This window comes from Staurois parvus, unplaced genomic scaffold, assembly GCF_062004578.1.
Source record: "Staurois parvus isolate SC_StPar_1 unplaced genomic scaffold, SC_StPar_1.0 ptg000011l, whole genome shotgun sequence".
Lineage (NCBI taxonomy): Eukaryota > Metazoa > Chordata > Amphibia > Anura > Ranidae > Staurois > Staurois parvus.
The window spans coordinates 36,134,218-36,161,117 of record NW_028317807.1 but is presented as its reverse complement, the minus strand read 5'-3'; the positions used below and the strand labels follow the sequence as shown (position 1 = coordinate 36,161,117).

Here is a 26,900-nt window from a genome sequence, read left to right as displayed (position 1 = left end):
CCCCTCTGTTGCTACTGATAGAGCTTGCATTCCATACTTCCAGGCTGTTGTATAAATGTGTAATTAAAGGAAGCATGCTAATTATGTCATTCTGGATTGTGGTAATAGGAACATAACACATTCTTTTGTCAAAAGCTCCTGGTGAGCAGTCCATAAACCATGAAATAGAATGAATATTATTAATTTGTAAGATAAATGCTTAATGCCTGCTTAATGTTAATGTTCTGCTGATTAGCCCTTAAAGTGTTGCACAACAATATTATTTTCCTCTCTTGAAAAGATGTAGTTTACCTTGCGAATGATGCATAGTTCTTTTCTCTTTAGAAACACGGCATAGCACCGGATTCTGTGGGCACCCCCAATGGAGACGCTTCTTTAGAACCTCATGTAAATGCCGATGGCCGACCCGATCCACCCATAAGGGCAACATCAATGGGTAAGTGATTTTGTGGGTCATTCTCTCTGATTCTTTCTAGTAAATCCTGTTCTGAGCTTTGTAACTTTCCACTAACCCTGCTTGCTGTGCATTGTGTAACTCTCTTAGCTCGTTGCCTTGTAAGGTATTTTTGATACAAAACAGCTGCCCTCCTCCAAAGTTAAAGCAGACAGACATATAAAGACTATAAAACAGTTGTCATAGAGGGTAGTATTCAGGAGTTCTTCCATGTAGTGAAGATTGTCTGCATTGCCCTGCTTAAACCTGGTAATTATTAGTTTGCTGTAATTTAGAAGCACAGTCTGTTGAGTAGTAGAAGGGGTGGGGATGCTCTGTGCATAAACATGTCTCTACTCTAAAGACATTTTTTTTCCCGATATGGCAGAGCATATTTTTAAACTATAAATGCAGAGGCTGGTTTGGGGGGGGTCTGACACCATGCTATATTCTCCTTAGGAAGGATGACACAATGATCTTAGAGGTTGGATTTGTATTATTATGTAAATATTGGCACATAGTTGTGGTGGTAAACATCCTAGCTCTGAGAGGTACAAGCATCATTATCTTAAATGAGGATTGGAAGGTGCCCATGGCTGAAATTCTCTTTGTTTCCGAATGCCAGTGAAAACATGGACTGCAAGTGATGGCTGCTGTGGTATTTGGTAGCCCTTTTAGTGAGAGCAGTGTCTTGTGTACATGTCAGATCTATGAGGCTATGTGGCCATGTCAAAAAGGCAATTATAGTGGAGATTCAAATAGCAGGTAAGGTGACAGAGGGTAAAGCTGAAGCATTTTGCTTACACGATATAGGTTGGTGGTACATGAAGCCTGCAAAGACTGCACCAAGACTGTGGATTACATTAATATGGGTTCCACTCCGCCAAGGTTGTGATGGTGGTTCTCAATCAGGAAAAATCTGGAGACCCTGATTAAGTGCAGTAGTGCGCAATGGTTGAATTTTGTGGGTCTCTTTGTCAGCTTCCATAGAAACCGGGAAAAAAAATTATCTTCACTTAATGCTCCAGGGCCACACTCGGAGGGCAAAAGGCAAAAATGTTTTTTATTTATAGAATAGTGTTTTGGCTTGTTTAGCAATCCGTTTCAGTATTTTTAGTTTTTAATGTAGCTCGTCCATTGAGTTTACAGCAATCTGCTAAGCAGCTTTTCAACCTTAAAGGAATCCTGTCACAAATAATTATATAGTCTGCCCCTGCTAATGTCTCTATAAAAGGCTAGTTGTCTGGCTTTCATACTTAATGCTTTCACTTAAGTACTTTCTGAGACACTGATCCAAAACACATACAAGGATAATCACTTGTCTTTGTAAGAAATTTTGACCTATCTCTGACTTTTATTTGTTGCATTCTTAGTCTGTGTCCGTGACTCAGAAGCAGTGGGGCCAGATGCAACCAACTATCATTTTAAAAAATGAGCCAGCAGTGGCAAACCACATAGTTTCCTATAACAGATGTATTTTAAAAACCAATAAACTATCTGCTTTTGTTAACATTTCTTTTTTACACAGCTGTGATCCTGGATGACCTTTTTCCTGCACTGTCCAACCTGTTGCTACCTAATCTTCCTGGGCAGAAACTTTGATTCCTCCACTTCTGCTCTCTCTTTCTGAGCTCTTTTGGGAATGTGGGTTTAGGTATTGTGCAGATTCTTCATTTTCTTATCCATGGTTTTTTAGGCCCCTCAGCGGAAGCAGTGGAGAAAAAAGAAACTATGTCAGTGGTGGGTGAAATTCCCCCATCCAAGACTGAGCAGACCAATCCACAAGTACTACTGACTGCTCCATCAGAATCACCACTAAATGCAGAGGTTGGAGATAAAATGAAAGAGCAAATCATGCAAGAATTTGCTCACGATTCAAATGACGATGTAAATACTGATGGTACTCTCAGTAAAACAAATCTAGAGCACCAGGGAGGTCTGCCACTTGATTCGGAATCAATAAGCAGTGAATGTGAAATAATGGATGAACATGCTCCAGAAAATGTAAACAATGAGGATTTAGAGATAAGTTTTTCTGAGATGCCTAAAGAGGTAATGGTGGAGCAGAGGGACACAAGCCCAGAAGAGAATGAAGTCTTCCAGGATGCTCTGGATAATGTTGTTCAGTCTCCTTTAGTAGCTGGTCAGTTCATTGGAGAACATGTAGTTTCTGTAGGTGATTTTAGGAATGATGACAATAACATGAAGCACTTGAATACGGAAGAAGAGAAGTGTGATGCGCAGAGCTCATCTGTTGAAAGTAACAGTGTTCCCAACAATGGTGCTATGGAAATTTCCGATTGTAGAGACACAAAAGAAGAGCATGAAACAAGCAGCTCTGATTATTCTAGTCAGGATGATTCAGAAGGGAGTACTGCTGATGAGATGACAACTACAGCTGTAGAACATGAGGAAGTGTGTGAGGAGGAGGTAAAGCATGATGAACAGTCTGTTGTTCAGCCAGGGTTAGAGTGCAGAGAGGATGACTCGGAAAAAAGAGAGAGTAATAAAAATGACATGTCCTCTGAGAAGGAGTCCGTATCTGCAGTGACAACCATTCACATTGATACTTGTGATGTAGTTGAGGATAAAAAGACTGATGTATCTCCTGAGCAGTCAACACAAGACATCCAACTTATAGTAGAAGAGAAACAGCTAGTAGACAGTGCAAACAATAATGTTGAGGTTTCAGAGCCTTTTATTTTACGTAACAAGCAAAGCTTAGTTAAAAATGAAGCACTAAAGAACAGTGAAGAGGATAGCATTAGTCACCTAGACCAACACGAAGGTACAACAGATGCTGAAAGAATTCATGCTGATCTAAAAAGTCCAGAGAATGGAAAAATGAATGTTGCATTCCCAGATTTGCCAGGGGCTGCATTACTGGATAAAAGGGAACAAAACAAATTTTCAAAGGAGAGTGAGGGAACCAATGAAAATACAGTCTTCTCAGATGCACCAGACACTGTAATATTAGATGAGGGAAAACGAGACAAAATTTCCGATCATCCAGTGTCTGACAAGAGTGAGAACTTGGATGAAATAACAAATCCTGTCTGCCCAGATGCTCCAGGCACTGAGTTTTTGAAAGAAGAGAAACAAGACAAAACATCTGACCATCCTGGCAAGAATGAGAACACAAGTGACAACATCCCAAATGTTGCAGAAATCCAAAAAGACTCTGTTCCTAGTGAGACTTTAAGTAGTGAGGGTGAGTCTTCGCCAGATGGGGAAGAATCTGATGATAATGACAATGAAGATGTGGCTGTACGAAGTGAAAAATACACTGGAGAAAGTCTACCATTGGGATCATCAGTGGACCACACATCTACAGATGACATACGAATGGAGGACAGCTCAGATAAAGCTTCTAGAAAAGGAAAAGGCAAAAATAAAGATGACTGTGTGGTTTCATAGATAAAAGAAAAAGATTGTTCATGCTATGTATTCCCCATGTGGCCTGTTGAATATCCTCAACAGTTTACCCAATTGCACTAGTTCCTTTAACTTTAGCTGCTGTGTCTGTTGAAAACACAGCCCTGCACTATGGGTATAATGTGCTGAAACTTCAAACTTTATTTAAAGTAGAAACAGGTCCCCAGGATGGTTATTCCAGTGTTTTACTGTAGCAAAGTTTTGAGAGAGAATTAGTTATCTGTTCGAGCTCATTCCTTTTAAACCGTGCTCATGATTTTGTTGGTTTGCACTTGTATTTCCACTTTGTGCAATATGGTTTATGTCATCCTAATGTTTTTAATGTATTCTAGATTATTATAGCACACTTTCTGGCTCTATTGTGCAATTTTATGAGAAAATGAATCTATATGTACTCTTTAAAAGGTTTGTTCTCCTTAACTGACTTTTGCCACAAACCTCCCTATGCATTACAGCATCATCAATACATTAACATGCTGTGCTCCTTTTTGTTAAAGAATACTTTTTCAGCTGCTTATTTCATTGCCCACTGCAGTCTGCCATCTGTAGGACAGAGAGGGTAGGGCAATGGAATGATCATCTGAAAAGTGAGCATTTCTTAATAAAAAGGAGCACTGCATGTTAAAGTATCGATGACACTGCAGTACATAGGGAGATTTGTGGAAAATGTCAGTAAAGGTGAACAAACCCTGTAATAAGTGCAGTAGTAACCCGTAGCATCCAGCTAGAAATACACTGCTCAAAAAATTAAAGGAACAAAAAATGCAGATCGCAATAGGGAAAAATCTCATGCTGGATATCTATATTGATTTGGATTGGGTAAAGTGTTAGGAACGTAAGGATGCCCCATTGTTTGATGGAAATGAAAATTGCCAACCTACAGAGGACTGAAATCAAAGACACCCTGAAAATCAAAGTGAAAAAATGATGCAGCAGGCTAGTCCAAAATGGTGCTCAGTAGTTTGTAAGGCCCCCAGGTGTTTATATGTATGTCTAACAATGTCGGGGCATGCTCCTAATGAGACGACAGATGGTGTCCTGAAGTGTTTCCTCAGATCTGGACTAGGGCATTACTGAGCTCCTGGACAGTCTGAGATGCAACCTGGCGGCATCAGATGGACTGAAACATGATATCCCAGAGGTGTTTTATTGGATTTAGGTCAGGAGAGCGTAGTGGCCATTCAATGGTGTCAATTCCTTCATCCTCCAGGAACTGCCTGCATACTCTCGCCACATGAGGCCACGATTGTCATGCGGCAGTCTGACAATGGGTCCAAGGATTTCATCCTGACACCTAATGGCAGTCAGGGTGCCATTGTCTAGCCTGTAGAGGTCTGTGCTTCCCTCCATGGATATGCCTCCCCAGACCCAACATCAAAACGGTCATGCTGAACGTTGTTACAGGTAGCATAACGTTCTCCACAGCTTCTCCAGACTCTTTTATGTCTGTCACATGTGCTCATGGTGACCCTGCACTCATCTGTGAAAAGCACAGGGCGCCAGTGGAGGACCTGCCAACTCTGGTGTTCAATGGCAAATGCCAATCGAGCTCTATGGAGCCGGGAAGTGAGTACAGGGCCCACTAGAGGACATCAGGCCCTCAGCCCACCCTTATGAAGTCTGTTTCTGGTTGTTTGGCCAGAGACATTCACAACAGTGGCCTGCTGGAGGTCATTTTGTAGGGCTCTGGCAATGCTCATGCTGTTCCTCCTTGCACAAAGGAGCAAATACCGGTCCTGCTGATGGGTTAAGGACTTTCTACGGCCCTGTCCAGCTCTCCTACAGTAACTGCCTGTCTCCTTGGAATCTCCTCCATGCTCTTGAGACTGTGCTGGGAGACACAGCAAACCTTCTAGCAATGGCACGTATTGTGCCATGCTGGAGGAGTTAAACTGCCTATGCAACCTCTGTAGGGTCCAGGTATCGCCTCATGCTACCAGTAGTGACACTGACCCTAGCCAAATGCAAAACTAGTGAAAAACAGTCCTAAAAGATGAGTAGGGAAAAAAATGTCAGTGGCCTCCACCTGTAAAACCATTCCTGTTTTGGGGGTCGTCTCATTGTTGCCCATCTAGTGCTCCTGTTGTTAATTTCATTAACACCAATGCAGTTGAAACTGATTAACAGCCCCCTCTGCTACTTAACTGACCAGATCAATATCCCAGGAGTTTAAATGACTTGTTGCTATACTCTGATTAAATTGTGTTCTTTTAATTTTTTTTGAGCAGTGTAATATTTCATTCTAAGAGTTCTGAGCTGGTTGAGTGAAGTTTGGTTGCTATGGGTTACTCCATTATGAACATAATCATTGTTTTTTTTCAGAATGTTATTAAGATGAACTGTAGATTCCATTCTTTAAGTGCCTTAACCGCTATCCCCTATAAATCAGAATTTCTATTTTATGCAGGTTCCTCTGTTGAGCAGAGGTTCCTAATTTCTTTCATTTATAGGATATCTCTTACACTGTTACAAATTTAGTCTTAAGTTACAAAGTAAGAACAGAAATTGCTATAGTGTGGGAAAGGGTTATTTATTTCACGTACTTGTCACTGGATTGTTGTATTATCATAATCTCACATTCCGTGTTAATTTTACCTTGAATGCACAAAAATAGATGATGAAATCCATTTTAGTAGATGTGTACGGATAAGTGGAATAGGAATATATAATCAGGGTTTACTAAGAAGTGCAAATAATTGTTCAGATGCTGGCAGCCTATTACAAAACATTTACAACAGCAGAAATATTTGAGTGTCAGAAAAACGTACCTATTAGCTGTGATTTCAAATGCAAGCCTTCTTAACCAACTATTGCATTCCCATTCTCTGTTAAATCGTTTATTTTATTTCTTTTTGAATAGGCCTCCATAATGTATGTAATCATCAAATTTAGTAGAAGTAGAAACTGTTAAATGTCACATTACTTTTTTTTTTTTTTTTTACAGCTTACCAAAGCTTCTCTGGCTGTCAGTATGACTATTGGTTTTAGGCTTGCTCCATCGTTAACTGCTTTTAGCCACAAAAATTAAATTAAAAAGAAAAAAACAAATAGCTCTGCGAGTATAGTAATGCTCATTTTTCTCATCTGATGTAAATAAAGCTTTGTGCCTTTCGGAAGGCTATCACTATTCACTGCCTAGGACTACTTCTTCCTAGAAATCCGAACATTAGCAGTCACTTCCATATACATTTTTTTATGAGATACATTGCAGAATATAGACATTTTTTCAATCATAGATCAATAAGAGATCTTTTTCCTGATGCATAACTGTGTTATATTCATACCAACATCTGTGTGCAAACCTTGGATTTATAACAAAACAAGTATATCCCACACTGCAGCTGCAAGCATGTTGGTAGAATTATTATTACAGCTTTGTTGAATCCATCTTTAATTTCTAATCCCTACCGGATTGTAGGTTTTTAATGGCATATGCCTAGAAGATGTTTTAAAAGCTGTCTTGCTGCTGTAATGTGCTGAGTACTATTAATAGTTTTTACTTGCAGAGCTGTGCGGATTTCTAATAAAAAAACGTGTGTGGTTATCTAGCAATCTGTACCTAAAATATCATTCAATGAAGTATTGTGTCATCACCTTGTGGTAGAATACAGTTACTGTCTTTAATAAAGCTCAACATACATCATCAGCGGTGTAGTTAATAATGGTTGAAGTGCAAGCTTTATTCCTGCAGTTTAGTAGAGGGAAGGTGGCTAATCAATCATGGTCAGCTTTGTGAATTAACATGTACAATATGCACTGGCCACATCCTCTTTACACCACAAACATTCACATGATGAGTCAGCTTTTCTTATGTATACAATGTCTGTTACAAACAGAATCAGCTGCTGAAATGGGAGAAGTTTATTAATATATCATTTTGGGCAAGAAAAAGTGTATTGCTATTTCAGATTGAATATAATGGGAATAAAACATTTTTATTTTTTGAATATCTTTTATGTTCCAATTGTCAAACACATTGCATTTAAGTGTGTGTTTCTATTTCATGGTTTGTTCTGCGCCTGCCATTTAGAGATACCACATGACATTCAGACCGCATAATGCTCAGAAAGGCCATAGAACATTCAGATAGGACAATATGATAGACCACCCTACACTGACATTACCTGACATGCAGAGAGACTGGCACAGTGCTAAGTGGAGAAAGCATGAGCTGCTGAGGTGAAGGAAGATTGGCAGATTTAACACTTCTGTTTACAATACTTTACTGAGGAGTATACCGTGGTACAGTTTTGGCATTCCTGGAATGACTGAAAATGTAAACTGCCAAAGCTTTTTTATGTCTCTGTGTCTTACATGAAGAAGTTGTACTAAATCAGGTCTATAGTATAAACTGTAGTGTCATAGGAAGGCTGGCATGGTTACTAGATAGAAATCCATTAGAAGAGCGCAAGAGCTCTGTGTTCAACCTCACCAGTGAATTTAGTGCAGCAGGGAATGTCGCTGCAGGTCTGTACTCGAATGCCTGAGTCATTAAGTGACTCCAATAAATGTTGTTTGTCTTGAAATCTGACTCCTCTGACCATCTGCACAGCAGTGTTTATAATGGGAGATCAAGGGTCAACACCCTGGGCCAGTCAGGTTTTTCTGCAGTGCACACGTGCTGACAGAACATGTTGGCCATAAAAGAGCAAAGGGATTTGCTCATCTGCTGCCACTTCATTGTTCAATCTGCAGGCTGCAGGTGTGTGCCTAACTAGAATGCATTGCTCCTGCAGTGGCCGTCAAAGACATTGCTGGACAGTGTGTGTTTACGTGTGTGTGTGTGTGTGTGTGTGTGTGTGTTTTGCTAAAATTCTCTGTGTCAATAACCAACACCTTTCTATTGAGGTGAAGTAAAAACTAGCAATCAGGCAATTTAACATTTATTATACAGACCAAGCATCTAAACATATAGTTTACATATAAAGCCAAACAGTCCCAATGTGTCCATGTGACCAGAGACAAACAATTTAGGAGAAATTTTAATGCATGCTCTGAAGTGATTTCAATCTTTTGCCCCCTCCTTGACAATTCCATCACCCGGGGTACTCCATCAATTGTCATGTTGTGAACAGTTGGTAGAAACCTGTGGCTCAGCGCTGTTCATTAAAGCGGGACTAAACTATATCTGGGCACCACAAGCTGAAAACACAGTGTAATTAATTTTTAATATTCACTTCTGCCTGCATTCAGGTAGGACGGTGTACTTAGCTGAAACCCCACCTCCCCTCCTCCTGATAGAAAAAAAATGCCTATGAAGACTCCTTGGGATGTATGACATCATTTTGGTCTAGGCCAGAAACCTGGAAACAACATAAGAAATATAAAGTAAAAAAGTGGATATAATATACCTTCTTATCTATTTACTAATGCTAGAAGCATAACAATTACAAATAGTTAATGATTGAGAAAGTTTAGTTCTGCTTTAACTTGCTGTACTGGATTGTTGAAATGTAATTGCAAATCCTTTGCCAAGTAAAACAATTCATATACAGTATAAATTTTGGATGTGTATTTAGTTGCTTTTACCCACAAAAATGAAATTCAGTCATTAATATGAAAAAAAAAAGCTCTGAAATACGGTAATGCTCATTTTATCATCTGATGTAAATCAGGCTTTGCTGCTTTTTTGATGGCCAGCACCATGCACTGCCTAAAACTACTTCTTCTTTCTAGTGATTTGAAAAAAAAAAAGTGTGTGTATATGTATATAGATAGATAGATATGCGCACAGCTAGAGAGAGATAGTGTATATACATACAGACACTGTGTGTATATGTACAGCGGGTGAAAGTATTGAACACATCACCATTTTTCTTGGTAAATCTATTTCTAACTGTTCTATTGACATGAAATTTTTACCACATATCAGTAACAACCCATGCAATCCATACAAAGAACCCAAAACAAATACGTTCAGAAATTAAGTTATGTGTAATAAAATGGAACGACAGGAAAAAAGTATTGAACACATGAAGAAAGGGAGGTACAAAAAGGCATGGAAAGCCAAGACACCAGCTGAAATCTATCAGTAAATAAAAAGCAATGCTGCCCCTTGTCAGTGCAAGGTAATATCAACTGGTTCAGTCTCAGCTGATGGCCTATAAAAAGGTGTCTCATTACCATGGCCTTGCACAAAAATCCTCTTGTGATGGGTAAAAGCAAAGAGCTCTCTCAAGACCTTCGCAACATTACTGTTGCAAAACATACTGCTGGCATTGGTTACCGAAAGATTTGGGACCATAATCCGGAAGTGAAACAGAACATCATTTCACCATAAACCATCCATGACCAGGTGTTCCTTGCAAGATTTCTGACAGGAGTGAAAGAGTTATCAGAAGAGTTGTCCAACAGCCAATGACTGCTTGTGGAGAGCTTCAGAAAGACCTGGAATCAGCAGGTACAATTGTTTCAAAGAAAACAAGTAATGCACTCAGGCACCATGGCCTGTATGCATGCTCACCATGCAAGATTCTATTGCTGAAGAAAAGGCATGTTGAAGCTCGGTTAAAGTTTGCTGCACAACATTTAGACAAGCCTGTGAAATGCTGGGAGAATATAGTCTGGTCAGATAAGACCAAAATTGAACTTTTTGGATGCCATAATACACACCGATTTTGAAGCTCAAATGGCACTGCCCTTCACCCCAAAAACACCATGCCAACAGTGAAGTTTGGAGGTGGGAACATCATGGTGTGGGGCTGTTTTTCAACATACAGTACTGGAAAACTTCATATCATTGAAGGATGAATGGAAAAATGTACCAAGACATTCTTGCTAAAAATCTGATGCCATGATGAAGCAGCGAGGGTGGACATTTCAGCAAGACAATGATCCCAGAAACAGAGCCTATGAAACTCTCAATTGGTTTCAAAGAAAGAGAAAATAAAGCTGCTAGAATGGTCTGGTCTAGCCCAGGGGTAGGCAACCTGTGGCTCTCTAGCTGTTGTGGAACTACATTTCCCATGAGGCATTGCAACATTACAAAACTGACAGTTACAGCTATGACTTGCAGAGGCATGGTGGAACTTGTAGTCCTGCAACAGCTGGAGAGCTGCAGGTTGCCTACCCCTGGTCTAGCCAATCACCTGACTTAACGTGTTACTAAACCCACAACAGTTTAATCAGTCTGTGTATGCAGTAAAGCATGCTTGCTGTTCTCACTGTAGAACCTAAGGGGTTAATCCTCCACAAAAAAAAGGATGCTTGATTCTGACATCTCTGATCCTCCCCTTCCTCCAGTGTCTCCTAAATATCCCCTGATAGGACAGAAGCTCGGGGGCAAACTGCGCATTCTCAGTTGTGTGTATTGCTAGAGTGTGTTTTTTTTTTTTTTTTTTTTTTTGGGAGAGCGCATGTGATCAGCACAGGGCCAATCAGCACTGTCCAGACAGAGGTCAGAGATCCTGCATCCTCCTACAGGAGAATGAAAATTCCTCCTACAAGCTGCAACCAGTTCTCTGCTGGACACTGATAGAAGTCACAAGACTGCTATATACTGCTGATGAGAAAAGGTGTTTAGCAGTTCATATTTAGTAAAATAATTGCATTTCCGTGTACTGTGGGAGACCAGATATAGTGATTGCAGGGTTCTGGGTTTAGTAACACTTTAAATCCAATAGAAAATCTATGGAAAGAACTGAAGTTCAGAGTTCATAGAAGAGGCCCACGGAACCTTCCAGATTTGAAGATTGTGTGGAAGAATTGGCCAAAATCACACCTGAGCAATGCATGCAACTAGTTTCTCCATACAGGAGGGGTCTTGAAGCTGTCATTATCAACAAAGGATTTTGTGAGAAGTTTTACATTTCAGTTAGTGTGTTCAATAGTTTTTCTGTGTCATTCTATTTTATTACACATACCTTAATTTCTGAACTTATTTGTTTTGGTTTCTTTGTATGTATGGATTGCACGGGTTGTTACCGACATGAAAATGTGACGTTGTAAAAATGCTATGTCGGTAGCATCTTTAGAAATATATTTACCGAGAAACATGGTGACGTGTTAAATACTTGTTTTACCCGCTGTGTGTATGTACAGTGGGGCAAAAAAGTATTTAGTCAGCCACCAATTGTGCAAGTTCTCCCACTTAAAAAGATGTGAGAGGCCTGTAATTGGCATCATAGGTAGACCTCAACTATGAGAGACAAAATGAGAAAACAAATCTAGACAATCACATTGGCTGATTTGGAAAGAATTTATTTGCAAATTATGGTGGAAAATAAGTATTTGGTCAATATCAAAAGTTCATCTCAATACTTTGTTATATATCCTTTGTAGGCAATGACAGAGGTCAAAGTTTCCTGTAAGTCTTCACAAGGTTGGCACACACTGCTGCTGGTATGTTGGCCCATTCCTTCATGCAGATCTCCTCTAGAGCAGTGATGTTTTGGGGCTGTCGCTGGGCAACACGGACTTTCAACTCCCTCCAAAGGTTTTCTATGGGGTTGAGATCTGAAGACTGGCTAGGCCACTCCAGGACCTTGAAATGCTTCTTACGAAGCCACTCCTTCGTTGCCCGGGCAGTATGTTTGGGATCATTGTCATGTTGGAAGACCCAGCCACGTTTCATCTTCAATGCCCTTGCTGATGGAAGGAGGTTTGCACTCAAAATCTCACGATACATGGCCCCATTCATTCTGTCCTGTACATGGATCAGTCGTCCTGGTCCCTTTGCGGAGCAACAGCCCCAAAGGATGATGTTGCCACCCCCATGCTTCACAGTAGGTATGGTGTTCAGCATTCTCTCTCCTCCAAACACGACGAGTTGTGTTTCTACCAAACAGTTCTATTTTGGTTTCATCTGACCATATGACATTCTCCCAATCCTCTTCTGGATCATCCAAATGCTCTCTAGCAAACTTCAGACGGGCCTGGACATGTACTGGCTTAAGCAGGGGGACACATCTGGCACTGCATGATCTGAGTCCCTGGCGGCGTAGTGTGTTACTGATGGTAGCCTTTGTTACGTTGGTCCCAGCTCTCTGCAGGTCATTCACTAGGTCCCCCCGTGTGGTCCTGGGATTTTTGCTCACCGTTCTTGTGATCATTTTGACCCCACGGGGTGAGATCTTGCGTGGAGCCCCAGATCGAGGGAGATTATGAGTGGTCTTGTATGTCTTCCATTTTCTAATTATTACAGTTGGTTTGTTCACACCAAGCTGCTTGCCTATTGCAGATTCAGTCTTCCCAGCCTGGTGCAGGTCTACAATTTTGTTTCTGGTGTCCTTCAACAGCTCTTTGGTCTTCACCATAGTGGAGATTGGAGTGTGACTGTTTGAGGTTGTGGACAGGTGTCTTTTATACTGATAACAAGTTCAAACAGGTGCCATTGATGCAGGTAATGAGTGCAGGACAGAGGAGCCTCTTAAAGAAGAAGGTACAGGTCTGTGAGAGCAAGAAATCTTGCTTGTTTGTAGGTGACCAAATACTTATTTTCCACCATAATTTGCAAATAAATTCTTTCCAAATCAGCCAATGTGATTGCCTGGATTTTTTTTCTCATTTTGTCTCTCATAGTTGAGGTCTACCTATGATGCCAATTACAGGCCTCTCTCATCTTTTTAAGTGGGAGAACTTGTACAATTGGTGGCTGACTAAATACTTTTTTCCCCCACTGTATGTGTGTGTGTGTGTGTGTGTGTGTGTGTGTGTGTGTGTGTGTGTGTGTGTGTGTGTGTATATATGAATGTAAAAATGTACCAAGACATTCTTGCTAAAAATGTGTATATGTGTGTGTGTATATGTGAACAGAATGAGGATGAACTTTAAGGTGTTCAACTTCTAGTCCCTAGTCTGAGCCCATGTGAGCAAGCCCACCAGCTGTTCCTTTACTAGGCCAATCATAAGCAGCCAAAGCATTCCCCACTCTGCAGCCACACATTAGTGATGGGCTGAACACCCCCCTGTGCGGTTGGCGGTTGAACATTCAAACCTGTTAGAAGTTAGACCGCGAACTTCGAACAGGGAACATTTACCGAGCGGTAAATAGAAGCAGGCTGTATATTCTAGAATTGGGACCCAGAATCAGAGGATGTGCCACTTTTGGATCGATTACTGATCAGTGTACTGGAGGTCCATTTCCAGAAATGTCCATTTCACAGTGGAGGTCATTGGGGTATCTCCATTTCCTGCAGTGGATAAGACTCATTGCTTGGAGGGATTTCCATACAGAGCCTGTTTATTTCTTGCTTTTGGTGAGTGCATAGTGGTGGAGGATTGTTACAGATATCACTTCACATCGCTGATCACCATTGATTTTCACATTATTGTTGGACACTGCAATTTCTTTTGGACTTAATGATATAAATAATGGATATTAGTTCACATAATTATTTTTGTTCATATATTAGCACTGCACCTTTATATATGAGCTTTTTGATAAAGGTGAACTATTCTTTTAAGCTCAGTTTTTAGAGGCAGAAAAAAAACTTCTGGTTTGCGCTTTTGTAAGCAGTTTTCTGGCAGAAAAAAATGCTAAAGACTCCTAAACTCCTGTACAAAAATGCTCTATACAAGCGTTTTTTTTTTTTTTTTTGCCAAGGGAATTTGCATTTTTTTAAAGGCCAGTGTACGTGGACCCTGATTTGAGTACATATTGTGAATATAATGATGAATTTACTAAAGATGTTTGGAAAACTGTCCAGGGTTCAAAACATGCTCAAATTATGATGCAATCCCTTACTAAATGAAAGGCAGCTGAATCTGCAGCAGATAGGTGCCTAATTCTATGGGTATCTAGAATGCATTCCTGTCTCACCTTACCTCAAGCTATCTTTTGAAAGTTAAAGCTGCACTACAGTCAGATCTTCAAAGAAAGCAAATGCAGTTGTGCATGTATTAAAGTAAATCTTGTTTGACATGCAGGTATTGTAAATACCTAAATTTGATGTTTAATCAAACTTTTGTAATGCCCTGTACAGCAGTGGGAGAGGTTGAGGGCAGTACATGCAGCCAATCAGGTGTCACGCATTCACATGCTGGCAGGAGAAAAAGCAGAGACATGATTTCCTCGTTCTGACTTTGCTGTCTGGCTGGGCTGTGTAAATCTCAAGATTGACTAGTCAGAAATACAAAAGCGTTAGCAGGCAAAACAGCAAAAAAAAGATATACACTACACTTCCAAAATATTGGGGCATCCCTCCAAATCACTGGATTCATGTGTTCCAATCACCTCCATGGCCACTGGTGTATAAAATTAAGCATCTAGGCATGCAGACTGCTTCTACAAACATTTGTGAAACAATGGGTCGCACTCAGGAGCTCAGTGAATTCAAGTGTGGTACTGTGATAGGTTGCCACCTGTGCAACAAGTCCATCTGTCAGATTTCCTTGCTACTTAATATTCCACGGTCAACTGTTATTGGTATTATAACAAAGTGGAAGCAACTGGGAACAACAGAAACTCAGCCATGAAGTGGTAGACCATGTAAAATGACAGAGCGGGGTCAGCGTATGCTGAAGCGCACAGTGCGCAGAAGTCACCAACTGTCTGCAGAGTCAATAGCTAAAGACCTCCAAACTTTGTGTAGCCTTCAGATTAGCACAACAGTGCGTAGAGAGCTTCATGGAATAGGTTTCCATGGCTGAGCAGCTGCATTCAAGCCTTGCATCACCAAGTGCAATTCAAAGCGTCAGACACAGTGGTGTAAAGCATGCCGCCACTGGTCTCTAGAGCCAGACTGTAACATACATGCAAGAGTAGAATAACTTTTATCAGTAGCTGAAATATGACGTGATCTGTAGAAGTAGTTCAGTAGTAGATATAGTTTAATCCTGTGTTATTAAAGATACAGTATTCCTTATCCAGTCAGAGACCTTTGTTTTTAATTAGCATTTGAAAGGACAGAGCAAGCTTCTAGGCTAGAGTTGGCACCTAGATGCCAATAAAACTTTACTATCTATGTAGCCAGAGATTGCCACCTTCTTGACCCTAAAAAAAAAAAAAGAATCCTAGCCATTTCATCTACACGAAACAGCAGGAGACAGAGAGAAGGCTCCAAAATGTCTGTCAGCTTTAATTTATGCAAACAAATCAGAGGAATCTATTTTATCTCTCATAAAAGCTAAAATATTGCAGAGAGATGAAAATAATTCCTTCTGATTGTACACATTTTAGGCTACATGTACATGTAAAACTGTATCTGTAGAATCCCAGAGAAAAACACAAAACGGTTATATGGCGCCTAATTCGACAGCTGAACACTGATTGGTATTGTCGCAAATGGACTGACTCGCTGGTGTCAGAAATCCGATCCCTGGGCAGTGATCCAAACCGTTCCTGGCACATTCAGCTCTGCGCACTTCAGAACACAGAACGGTCCTGTAGGCTGGTTCAGGAATATCCCCCAGGGTTGATTGGCCAAGGGCTAAAGTGCAACCCACATCCATATGTCAATAAATTGAGGACCCTGAGATATGGACGGCTTGATTTGTACGGAGCAGGTTCCGTTTTGGCGAATCGCAGACGTTTTCAACTTGCTCCACTTGCAAGATACATTTTGGTAAAAGTTTTATTTCCGTTTTTATCCCTTTTATATTTTACAGTGAATAGCCAATTGTGTGTCTTTTTTTCTTTCTTGTATTTTTTGTAATTCCTTTTTTCTTGTACATATTTTTTGCACTGCCCACTTTTGGGATATTAAATCATAAAGATAATAAGTGTCTTCTGTGTACTAAATAGGGCTCATATTCCTGGAGAGATTGTTGTATTGTAGTGTCTATGTGCTCGGTCTAAGTTCATTGCCAACCTGTATGCAATAGTACTGTGTGTTGGCAGATTGCATACAGATTAAGTTGTAGATCTGCCAGACAGAGATCTGTGTGTGTGGTGGCCTAGCAGACCAGTCTGCGGACAAACTGTTGGGTGGTGGCAAGCTACCGTTTTGTGTATCTGGTGTGGGGGTGTGTGGACAGTGGAAGAGTGATTAACACCAGGGTTCTAGCTTGTAGAATAGCTGGAGCAATCCTAGAAGGGTGTGCTAGTTGCTAGGCTGCTCCCCAACTCTTATGCCCCGTACATACGATAAGAAAATCGTACAAAAATGTTCACAGAACCACTGATTGAACGATTTCTCTTCATTGATGAGCAGGATGTTTTAACCGATAACGATATTGTGAACGAAAAAATCTGGTTGAACAACAGTGAAAAGTAGTTTTGCATACGAACGACCGATATTTCTATGCGGTGCTGTGACGGTCGTACGAAAAAAAGCTATCAAGCGCTATCACGCATGAGCGGAAACAGAAGATGACTCAGATGTTTATGTCCAAGGAATCTTCGTAAACACGAACGAAAAATCCAAATGTTAAAAGTAGATAGGCCTAATGAGATAATTAAACCAAAATTCTGCATATTATATTTTTATGTATTACTATTTATGTATATAGATAATGTAATAAACTATATTATACTCATTGCTGTTAATTGTGTATATCGCTCTTTCTGGCCGGAAGGGCGTGGCTACAAGGTCACACGCACACTGCATCACTTCCACTTGTACGGAAGATGTCAACACTACGTATTGCCCGAGGAACGATTTTTTTATATTGGTTAATGTGGGCCACAATTTCGACCAACGAACGAACACCTTTCAGTCGTCCGATGACCGGTCAATTTTCTAATCGTGTATTCCCACCTTTAGAGTGCACAAAATTGTATATAAGATAGCTGCCTGTGTGTGGTCAGCCAGCCAGCTAGATTGGAGTCTCCCTCTAGTAGTGGCCAGAGGTAGTGTGGGCTCTGAAAGGGTATCACAGACAGTTTTATATGCTCAAAGTAAGCCCCCTCCCCTCATTCCCTCTATACCTCAAGTCACGGACCATTCCCCAGTTAGCTAGTTGCCGTGGGTGTGCATATTAGTGACAGAGACATTGTTCTCTGCAGTGATAAATCTCATTTCTATGTCTGGCAATCCAATGGGCGTGTCTGTGTTTGGCATTTGCCAGGAGAGCGGTACTTGCCTGACTGCATTATACCAAGTGTATAGGTTGGTGGAGGGGGATTATAGTGTTGGGTTGTTTTTCAGGGGTTGGGCTTGACCCCTTAGTTTCAGTGAAGGGAACTCTTAAGGTGTCAGCATACCAAGACAATTTCATGCTCCCAACTTTGTGGGAACAGTTTGGGGATGGCCCCTTCCTGTTCCAACATGACTACGCACCACACAAAGCAAGGTCCATAAAGACATGGATGAGTGAGTTTGGGGTGGAGGAACTTGACTGTCCTGCACAGAGTCCTGACCTCAACCCGATAGAACACCTGTGGAGTGAATTGGAGCAGACTGCGAGCCAGGCCTTCTTGCCCAAAATCAGTTCCTGACCGCACAAATGCGCTTCTGGAAGAATGGTCAAACATTCCCATAGACACCCTCCTAAACCTTGTGGGCAGCCTTCCCAGAAGAGTTGCTGTTATAGCTGCAAAGGGTGGGCCAACACAATATTGAACCCTACGGACTTTGGCAATATTGTGTGTATATGTATATGTATGTGTATATGTATGTGTATATGTATGTATGTATATATATATATATATATATATATATATATATATATATATATATATATATAGGCAGCACAGTGGCTAAATGGTTGGCACTCCCGACTGGCATTACTAGGGTTGTCAGTTCCAATCCCAACCACGGCACCACCTGCCTGGAGTTTGCATGTTCTCCCTGTGCCAGCGTGGGTCTTCTCCAGGTACTCCAGTTTCCTCCTACACTCCAAAGACATGCTGGTAGGTTAATTGGTTCCTGTCTATATTGGCCCAAGTATATGTATATGAATGTAAGTTAGGGACACTCGATTGTACACCCCTTGAGGGTTGGGGACTGATTTATGAATGTACAATATATATGTAAAGTGCTGCGTAAATTGACGACGCTATATAAGTACCTGTAATAAATATATTTTTGTGTGAAAAATTTTTATTTTCCCCAGTGGTGCAATTTTCTGTTTTCCAGAACATCTGCATAATAGCTATCCATCACATTTATGAATACCTGAAGACTGGTTAACCTTTTAAAAAAGCTACTCCACACATGCATACACTCATGCTTGCTTTTTATGTATTGTTGCCTTCAGTCTGGCCTGATTTTCAACAAAATTTAGAAGTAACCTACCAAGATATAAATGGGATTGGTGTGTCAGTGTCAACTTAAGTTTTCATATTATTTACTAGCATAATTTTTGTGCAAACTTCCATTCAATTTCCCTCCTAATCTCCCCCCAATTTCTCAATTTTTATCTTTCCTTTTCTGATTTTATTTTCTATTTGAAGAAATCAGGATGAAGAAACTAATGGATGAGAGGGAATCCTTCCTAGAGCAGGTAACGCAAGACAAATTAGATACAATTCTTAAAATAACTGTGTGTCATTTTCCCTAATACTTCACACCATAACAGATATAACTCTGCATGTAGAAAGGCTCTTGGAACTTACAACCCCAATTACAAAAACATTGGGATGCTGTGTAAAATGACATCAAAAACAGAATGCAATGATTTTCAAATCTCATAAACCCATGTTTTTTTTACACTAGAAAATAGGAAACCTATCAAATGTTTTAACTGCTTCCCGTCCGCCCTATAACAGAAATACTGCTACAGGGTGGCACAGGTCTGCAAAATCGTGTGTGTGTGTGTGTGTGTGTATGTATATATATATATATATATATACATACACACACACACACACACACACACACACACACACACGATTCTGCAGTTCCGGGTAGGGTCGTGCGCGAGTCCTACCCGCAGCTGTCGCTCACCAGGCCCTGGCCGGTAATTACTTGCCAGCACCCAGTGATTTCCGGCAATCAACGATGGAGGGGAGGACTGTTTTTTGTTTACTAACAGTCCTCCTCTCTGTCAGCTCGGGTACACTTTCCATGAATAGCTGTGCAAATACATTGAAGCACACACCCCCTTCCCCCTAGTAAAACACTCCCTACACAGTTAACCCTTTGATCGCCCTTCATGTTAACCCCTTGCTGCCCAGTGCCATTAGTACAGTCAGTGATTTTTTTTTTTTTTTTTTATAGCACTGATCACTCTATTGGTGTCTTTGGGGATGTCAGTGACACCAAGTCAGTTCCCCCCAGTGTCAGAATTTCCGCCGCAGTCCCGCTATAAGTCGTTGATTGCTGCCATTACTAGTATAAATTAAAAAACAAATCCCAGTATCTATACCGCCATTTGTAAACGCCATACCTTTCACATAAACCAATTAATTTACACGTATTGGGATTTTTTTTCTTAGCAATGACATGTCGCAGAATATATTTTGGCGTAAATTTATGACGAAAGTTTAATTTTTACATGGCAAAAAGTCCAAAATATTGTTTTTTTTCTCTCAAAATTGTCAATTTTTTTTATAGCACAAAAAATAAAAAAAATGCGCAGTCGATCAAATAAAGCACGTAAAATTCATTTGGGTGCAGAGTTGCATGACCACGCAATTGTCAGTTAAAGTAACGCAGCGCCACAACACAAAAAATGGCCTGGTGAGGAAGGGGGGTAAATCCTCAGGAGGGCAAGTGGTTAAAGTGCAGAAATGTACAGTTTAGGGGAAAAAAAAAGATAATTAGAAAATTGATGGCAGCAACACATCTCAAAATGATGGGATGGGCCGACAAAACGTTTGGCACTAGCAGGGAAAAGCTAGAACATTTTGCAACTAATTGGGTTAGTTGGCAACAGCTCAGTAATGTGATTGGGTATAAAAAGAGCACCTTAGAGAGTCAGTGTCTCAGAAGTAAATACAGTGGAACCTCAACTTACGAGTTTAATTCGTTCCGTGGCCGAGCTCGTAACTCAAAATGCTCGCTCGTTAAATCAATTTTCCCCATAAGAAATAATGGAAACGGCCGTAATCCGTTCCAACCCTCAAAATGGCACCTCATATTTGTCATTTTTCTTGTTATTTCATAAGGAAAAAAGCTTTTTACATAACTAATATTATATAAAAACAAAATAGAAAGAAAATATGAAGATATAATAAGGTTGTATACAATTTACTTACCTTGGAGATGATTTTTGTTTTCGCTTAATTCTCATCTCTCTCTTCACTTTCACTAGTTCTTGGCCTTTTTGCCACACTTTGCTCACTTCGAGCTGAAGGTCTTTTCTTAACAAACATGTCTAAGGAAGTCTGTTTCATTCTCCCTTTGAGAATGTTTCTGAAACGACGTAGACACGTGTCATTGAAAAGCTCTGTCGCACGACTCGTTGCAATTTTTTCAGGATGGTTCTTTTCAACAAATCCTGCCACCCTCTCCCACATTGCCAAAATATCCTTGAGGTCTTTTGTACTGATTGTCTCCGGCTCTGTCTCCTCTCCCTCCGAAGTAGCTTCAGTTAATGCTTCTGTGTGCCGTTGCTCTTGTAACTCCTTTAACTCGTCAGTCGTAAGTTCCTCGGAGTGCTCCTCAACGAGTTCCTCGATGTCTCTTTCATCCACCTCCAGACCTATAGTCTTGCCAATGGACACGATCTCTTCCTCCACTGGCTCCTCTTCTTCCTCAATCTCAAACCCTTCAAAATCTCTTTCAGCCACATTTTCAGGCCACAGCTTCTTCTAAGCAGAGGTTAAGGTCCTTTTCGTAACCCCCTGCCAGGCAATATCGATGATTTTGAGGCCTATTGCTATGTTAAAATGCTCCTTCCAAAACTCTCGAAGGGTGAGGTTTGTGTTCTCCGTCACCTCAAAGCAACGGCGAAACAGGTGCTTGGTGTAGAGTTTCTTGAAATTTGATATTACCTGTTGGTCCATTGGCTGGAGGATAGGGGTGGTGTTTGGAGGAAGGTAGAGAACCTTCACAAAATTATACTCGTCGAGTATTTCTTCCTCGATCTGTGGTGGATGTGCAGGAGCATTGTCGAGGACGAGAAGGGCTCGCAGGGGCAGGTTGTTGTTCTTCAAATATTTCTTCACCGAAGGACCAAACACAAGGTTTACCCAGTCGATAAAGAACTGCCTGGTGACCCACGCCTTAGGGTTTGCCCTCCACATAACATGGAGTTTCTCCTTTATTATCTTGTGCGCTTTAAAGGCTCTGGGGTTCTCCGAATGGTATACGAGTAGCGGCTTTATTTTGCAGTCGCCACTCGCATTGGCACACAGAGCGAGGGTCAACCTATCCTTCATAGGTTTGTGTCCTGGCATCCTCTTCTCCTCTTCGGTGATGTATGTTCTCCTCGGCATCTTCTTCCAGAACAGCCCTGTCTCGTCACAGTTGAAGATTTGCTGGGGGATGTATCCTTCTTCCTCAACGAATTCTGCGAAAGTTTTCACGAACTCCTCTGCTGCCTTTACATCAGCACTTGCTGCCTCACCATGCCTAACAACGGAGTGAATCCCCGTCCTTTTCTTAAAATTATCAAACCAGCCCCGACTGGCTTTAAAGGATTCCTCCTCCGTTGAAGTGCCTGGGGTTTGCTGTTGTAAATCTGAAAAAATACTGCGCGCCTTCTCGCAGATTATTCCCTCGGTGACGGTATCTCCGGCAAGTTGTTTTTCCGTCAGCCACACCAACAGCAGATTCTCCATCTTCTCATGCACATCTGTACGGCGCTTTGAAATAATCTTGATTCCTTTGGCTGGCTTAATTTTCTTTAGGGACTCCTTCTGCTTTAAGATGGTGCAGATCGTTGACGTTGTACGGTCGTAGTGCTTGGCCAGTTCCTTTACTCGCATGCCTTGCTCATGCTTCTTGATGATTTCAAGCTTTATTTCGAGGGACATCATCCTCCTCTTCTCGGTACTCGCACTACCACTTGCTTTCTTTGGTGCCATGGTTACAACAAAGTTAGAAGTTGGGATTTCAATCACGTGTAGACAGTGAGACAGAGAGAGAGGCCCGGAGATGGGATGCTGTGACTCGTACCCTCTGAGCTGCGCGCGCCTCGAAAATATACACTTAGAGCTGCGTGCGCCTCGAGCTCGTATCTTAAAATTCTGCTCGCGTGCTGAAGCAAAAAATCGTCCGAGCGACTGCTCATATCTCGGAAAACTCGCACGTTAGTTCGCTCGTAGGTTGAGGTTCCACTGTATCGGCAAACGTTCACCAATCTGAATAGCTGTCAAGCAATTTCAGAATAATGTTCAACGTAAAATAAGACTTTACATATATCACTACATAAAATCATCAAAATATTCAGAGAATCTAGAGAAAGCTCTGTGCAAGGGGCAAGGCCAAGTGGAAAGATGTCACTGCATGGGCTCAGGAATACTTCCAGAAGGTCTGGTGAACTCCATGCCCAAGAGGGTTAAGGCAGTGCTGGAAAATAATGGTGGCCACAGAAAATATTGACACTTTAGCATACAGATACTGTATGTGTGTATATATATATATATATATATATATATATATATATATGTATATATATATCTCATTCTAAATAACCCCCTCCACCCCTTTAACAAACACTTTTTTTTTATAAGTGATCACATGGCATGGATTTCACACAAAAGAAGCAATACAAAGAGAATGGGATATGTTTTCTATAAGTGCATGGTAAAGCAGGCACATATCAGGAATATGAAATGTTGGGCTTGCATATTCTTTAAAGTTCTATCACGAATAGAAAAAGCCTTATCTGAACATGATCCAAAAACGCTGCAGTCTTCTCTTGGCTAAAATCTCATTTAAAATGCTCTGTTACAAAGTGGAAAACTGTTCTGTGGTCAGACCAATCAAAATTTGACATTCTTGGCAACCATGGGTGCTGTATCCTCCAGACTAAAGAGGAGGGGGATGTTTCAGCTTGTTATCAGCGCTTAGTTCAAAAGCTTACAACTCTGATGGTATGGGGGTGCAGTTGATATGGGCAGCTTACACATCTGGGAAGGCACTATCAGCACTGAAAGATATATCTTGCTTTTTCAGGGAAGGCCTTGAAAATTTCAGCAGGGAAATGCTAAAACGCATACTGCATCTGACGACAACATGGCTTTGTAGTAGAATAGTCTGCTGTCCAGACCTTTCACCATTTAAAAATATTTGGTGCATTTTGAAAAGTATGACAAAAAACCTAAGACTGTTGAGCAGCTAGAATCCTATATCAGGCAAAAATAGGGTAGCATTCCTCTCCCAAAACTCCAGCAGCTGGTCTCCTCTGTCTCCAATTTACAGTGTTGAAGAAATAGGGGATAAAATGGCCCTGTCCCAAATCTTTTGAGATGTGTTCCTGCCATCAATTTCAAAATTACCTTTTTTCAAGTCCCATTGGGGGGATTTCCCTTCACTTCCTGTCTAATAGCCAAAACAGGAAATGGTAGGGAATCTCTGGTTGTCACTGGGGTCACCAGAACTAGTGCCCCTTTTGAATATTTTCCCTTTATTCCTGTTCTGGGAACAACCCTTAGATTGTAAGCTCTGATTAGCAGGGCCCTCTGTTTCCTCTTGTACCAAATTGTATTGGAACTGTAATGTCTGCCTTCATTTTTTTAAAGCATTGAGCAAACTGTTGGCGCTATATAAATCCTGTATAATAATAACCCTATGGTAAACATGACAAATAGGGTGAACCTAATGGGACCACAGCCAGCAATAAAAATTGATAGGTGTTCTAATCTTTCTCTACTCTATCCCAAAAAACAATTGGGTCTTAGTTGATATGTTTTCTATTGTGAATAAAATATGGGTTTATGAGAATCATTGAATGTTTTTTTTTTTATGTAGATCAGGGGTGTCAAACAGGTGGCCCTCCAGCTGCTGCAAAACTATAAGTTCCATCATACCTCTGCCTTTTGGAGTCATGCTTGTAACTGTCAATGTTGCAATGCCTCATGGGACTTTGTAACAGCTGGAGTGCCGCCAGTTTGACACCCGTGATGTAGATGTTACACAGCATCCCAACCTTTTTGAGATTGGGGTTGCACAAAGGAACATTTTAAAATTTTCAGGACAAACTTTCAGGATGGGCTCTCTTTCTCTTTTTTTTTTCCTTTTTGCCCCCTAAGGTTCAAGCAGTTCTAATGCACAAAGTTTTATATGTTCTAAGTTTTTAAGTTCTAATGTTCTAAGATTTTTAGGAGAATATTAGCCACTTGCTCTCCAGAGGATTTTCTCCCTTCCTGACCAGGAAATTTTTTGTGATACGGCACTGCGTTACTTTAACTGAAAATTGATTGGTCATGCAAGGCTGTACGTGAAATGTATGTCCTTTTTTCCCACAAATAGAGCTTTCTTTCAGTGGTATTTGATCAACTCTGCGCTTTTTATTTTTTGCGCTATAAACAAAAAAAGACTGACAATGTTGAAAAAAAAAAAATATATATTTTTGACTTTGTTATAAAACATATCCAGTAAAAAAAATTTTAAATATCAAATTTAGGCCAAAATGTATTCTGCTACATTTTTTGCTAAAAAAAAAAAAAAAAAATCCCAATACATGTAAATTAGTTGGTTTAAGTGACCGTTATAGTGTCTACAAATGGCGATATATATACTGCAATTTAACCCTTTCCCGCCCGCGCCTCCCGTCCCTTTTAAGAGTTTCACGCGCCGGGAGGAGGGGCGTGGTTTAGGGATCAAGTGACCGCCGTGATGCGTCATCACGGCGGTCACATGATCGGGAAAGGTCCCAATCGAAAGAGCAGACCAGGACCTTTCCGTGAGTACCACACGTGTGCTCTCAGCACATATGTTTTTTGTTACATGAACCCAAATGTGCGGTCGCTCGGCGTCTAGGCCCAGATGCCGGGAGGCCGCACATTTGTGTGCAGCCGGCGTAAAGGGGTTAATTTTAATTTTTTTTTATACTAGTAATGGCAATCAGTGACTTATAGCGGGACTGCAGTGGACATTCTGACACTGGGTTGGAACTGACTAACTGCCACTGACATCCCAATGAAACTAATACAGTGATCAGTGCTAATAAAAAGCATTGACACTGTACTAATGACACTGGGCAGGAAGATGTTAACATCTGGGGTGAGCAAACGGTTAACATGTGCTATGTGTGTTTTACTAGGTACACCTGTTGCTGTGTATTTCTCTGTTCTGCAGAGAAGCATGCATGTTGTTGCTGGCAGGATAGAGACCTGTGTTGCTTACACTTAGGTCTCTCCCCTGTCAGTGTTACTCCGTGATCGCCGGGTAATCTCCGACCGGGACCTGGTGATTATCTGTAGCCGCCAATGGCGGCACGGGTAGGGAGGTGCGTGCCCCCTACCTGAAAATGCAGATCACATGTATATACGTGATTTTTCACAGCCCTGCCACCCTGTAGCAGTAGTTCTACTATAGGGCGGCGGGGAAGCTGTTAAAAAGACAATCTTACAAAAAAAAAAAAAAAACCTAAGCAGCAATGGTAATTAGACTTGGATAGTTGGTGAGATACGGCAAGGAGAGGGCTATGGATTTGGAAAGGGAGTTGCAGGTTAGAGTAGTCAAAAGAAAAAAAAGTTGAATAGTGATTTAGGAAGCTGAGGTCTACATTTAGGCCATTATCTTTTGTTGTCAAATTGTCACTTTTTGCAAATATTTGAAGAAAGTAAATTGCCCTAAATGCATCATATGTTTTCCGTGTTTTAGTTAATTACTATATGTTCCTTTTGACTTTATTATGGCAAATGCTGAGCTCATTGTCGACATTTGGAAATTCTTTCACCCCAGATTAAAAGACTGAAAAGCCAATTAGAAGAGCGAAACTTCAGAAATAGAAGTCCTGAAAACCCAGATGGGGACGATATGGAGAATGGCACTGATGTGCAAAGTGAGCGAGTTATACCTATGTATGATTTAATATTCTGAAGTCATTTAAAACCTCATGCACACAACATTTTTCTGCTGCTCCTAGGTCTGTTTTTTTTTTTTTTTTTTTTTTACGCTGCCTCTGAACATCCCCACATGTTAGCCTATGTGTTTGTGCACACAAAGGCATTTAGCGGAGTTTTGAGGCAGAAAAAATACACACTGCCAGTGCTCCCAGAAGCAGTGATGTTTTGGCAGAAAAAATGTTTAACTCCTGTAAACTTGCCAAGTACATGGAACTAAAAATACCCATGGGATCCTTCAAGTATTGATTT

General features: G+C 40.8%; 1 protein-coding gene across 19 annotated transcripts in view; it reads left to right on the top strand.

Moving 5' to 3' along the window:
• LRRFIP1 (LRR binding FLII interacting protein 1) overlaps window positions 1–26,900 on the top strand; it is a 185,363-nt gene that overhangs the window by 147,809 nt on the left and 10,654 nt on the right. For 17 of the 19 annotated variants that reach the window (XM_089672401.1, XM_089672417.1, XM_089672410.1 and 14 more), the window contains 2 exons: window positions 325–436; window positions 2,130–7,511. In XM_089672401.1, coding sequence (XP_089528527.1) covers window positions 325–436; window positions 2,130–3,850 — 1,833 coding nt within the window. In that variant the 3' untranslated portion in view covers window positions 3,851–7,511. Of the gene's footprint in view, window positions 1–324; window positions 437–2,129; window positions 7,512–19,142; window positions 19,193–26,487; window positions 26,588–26,900 lie in introns of those variants that run through there. The other 2 variants (XM_089672419.1, XM_089672418.1) reach the window with 1 other exon arrangement.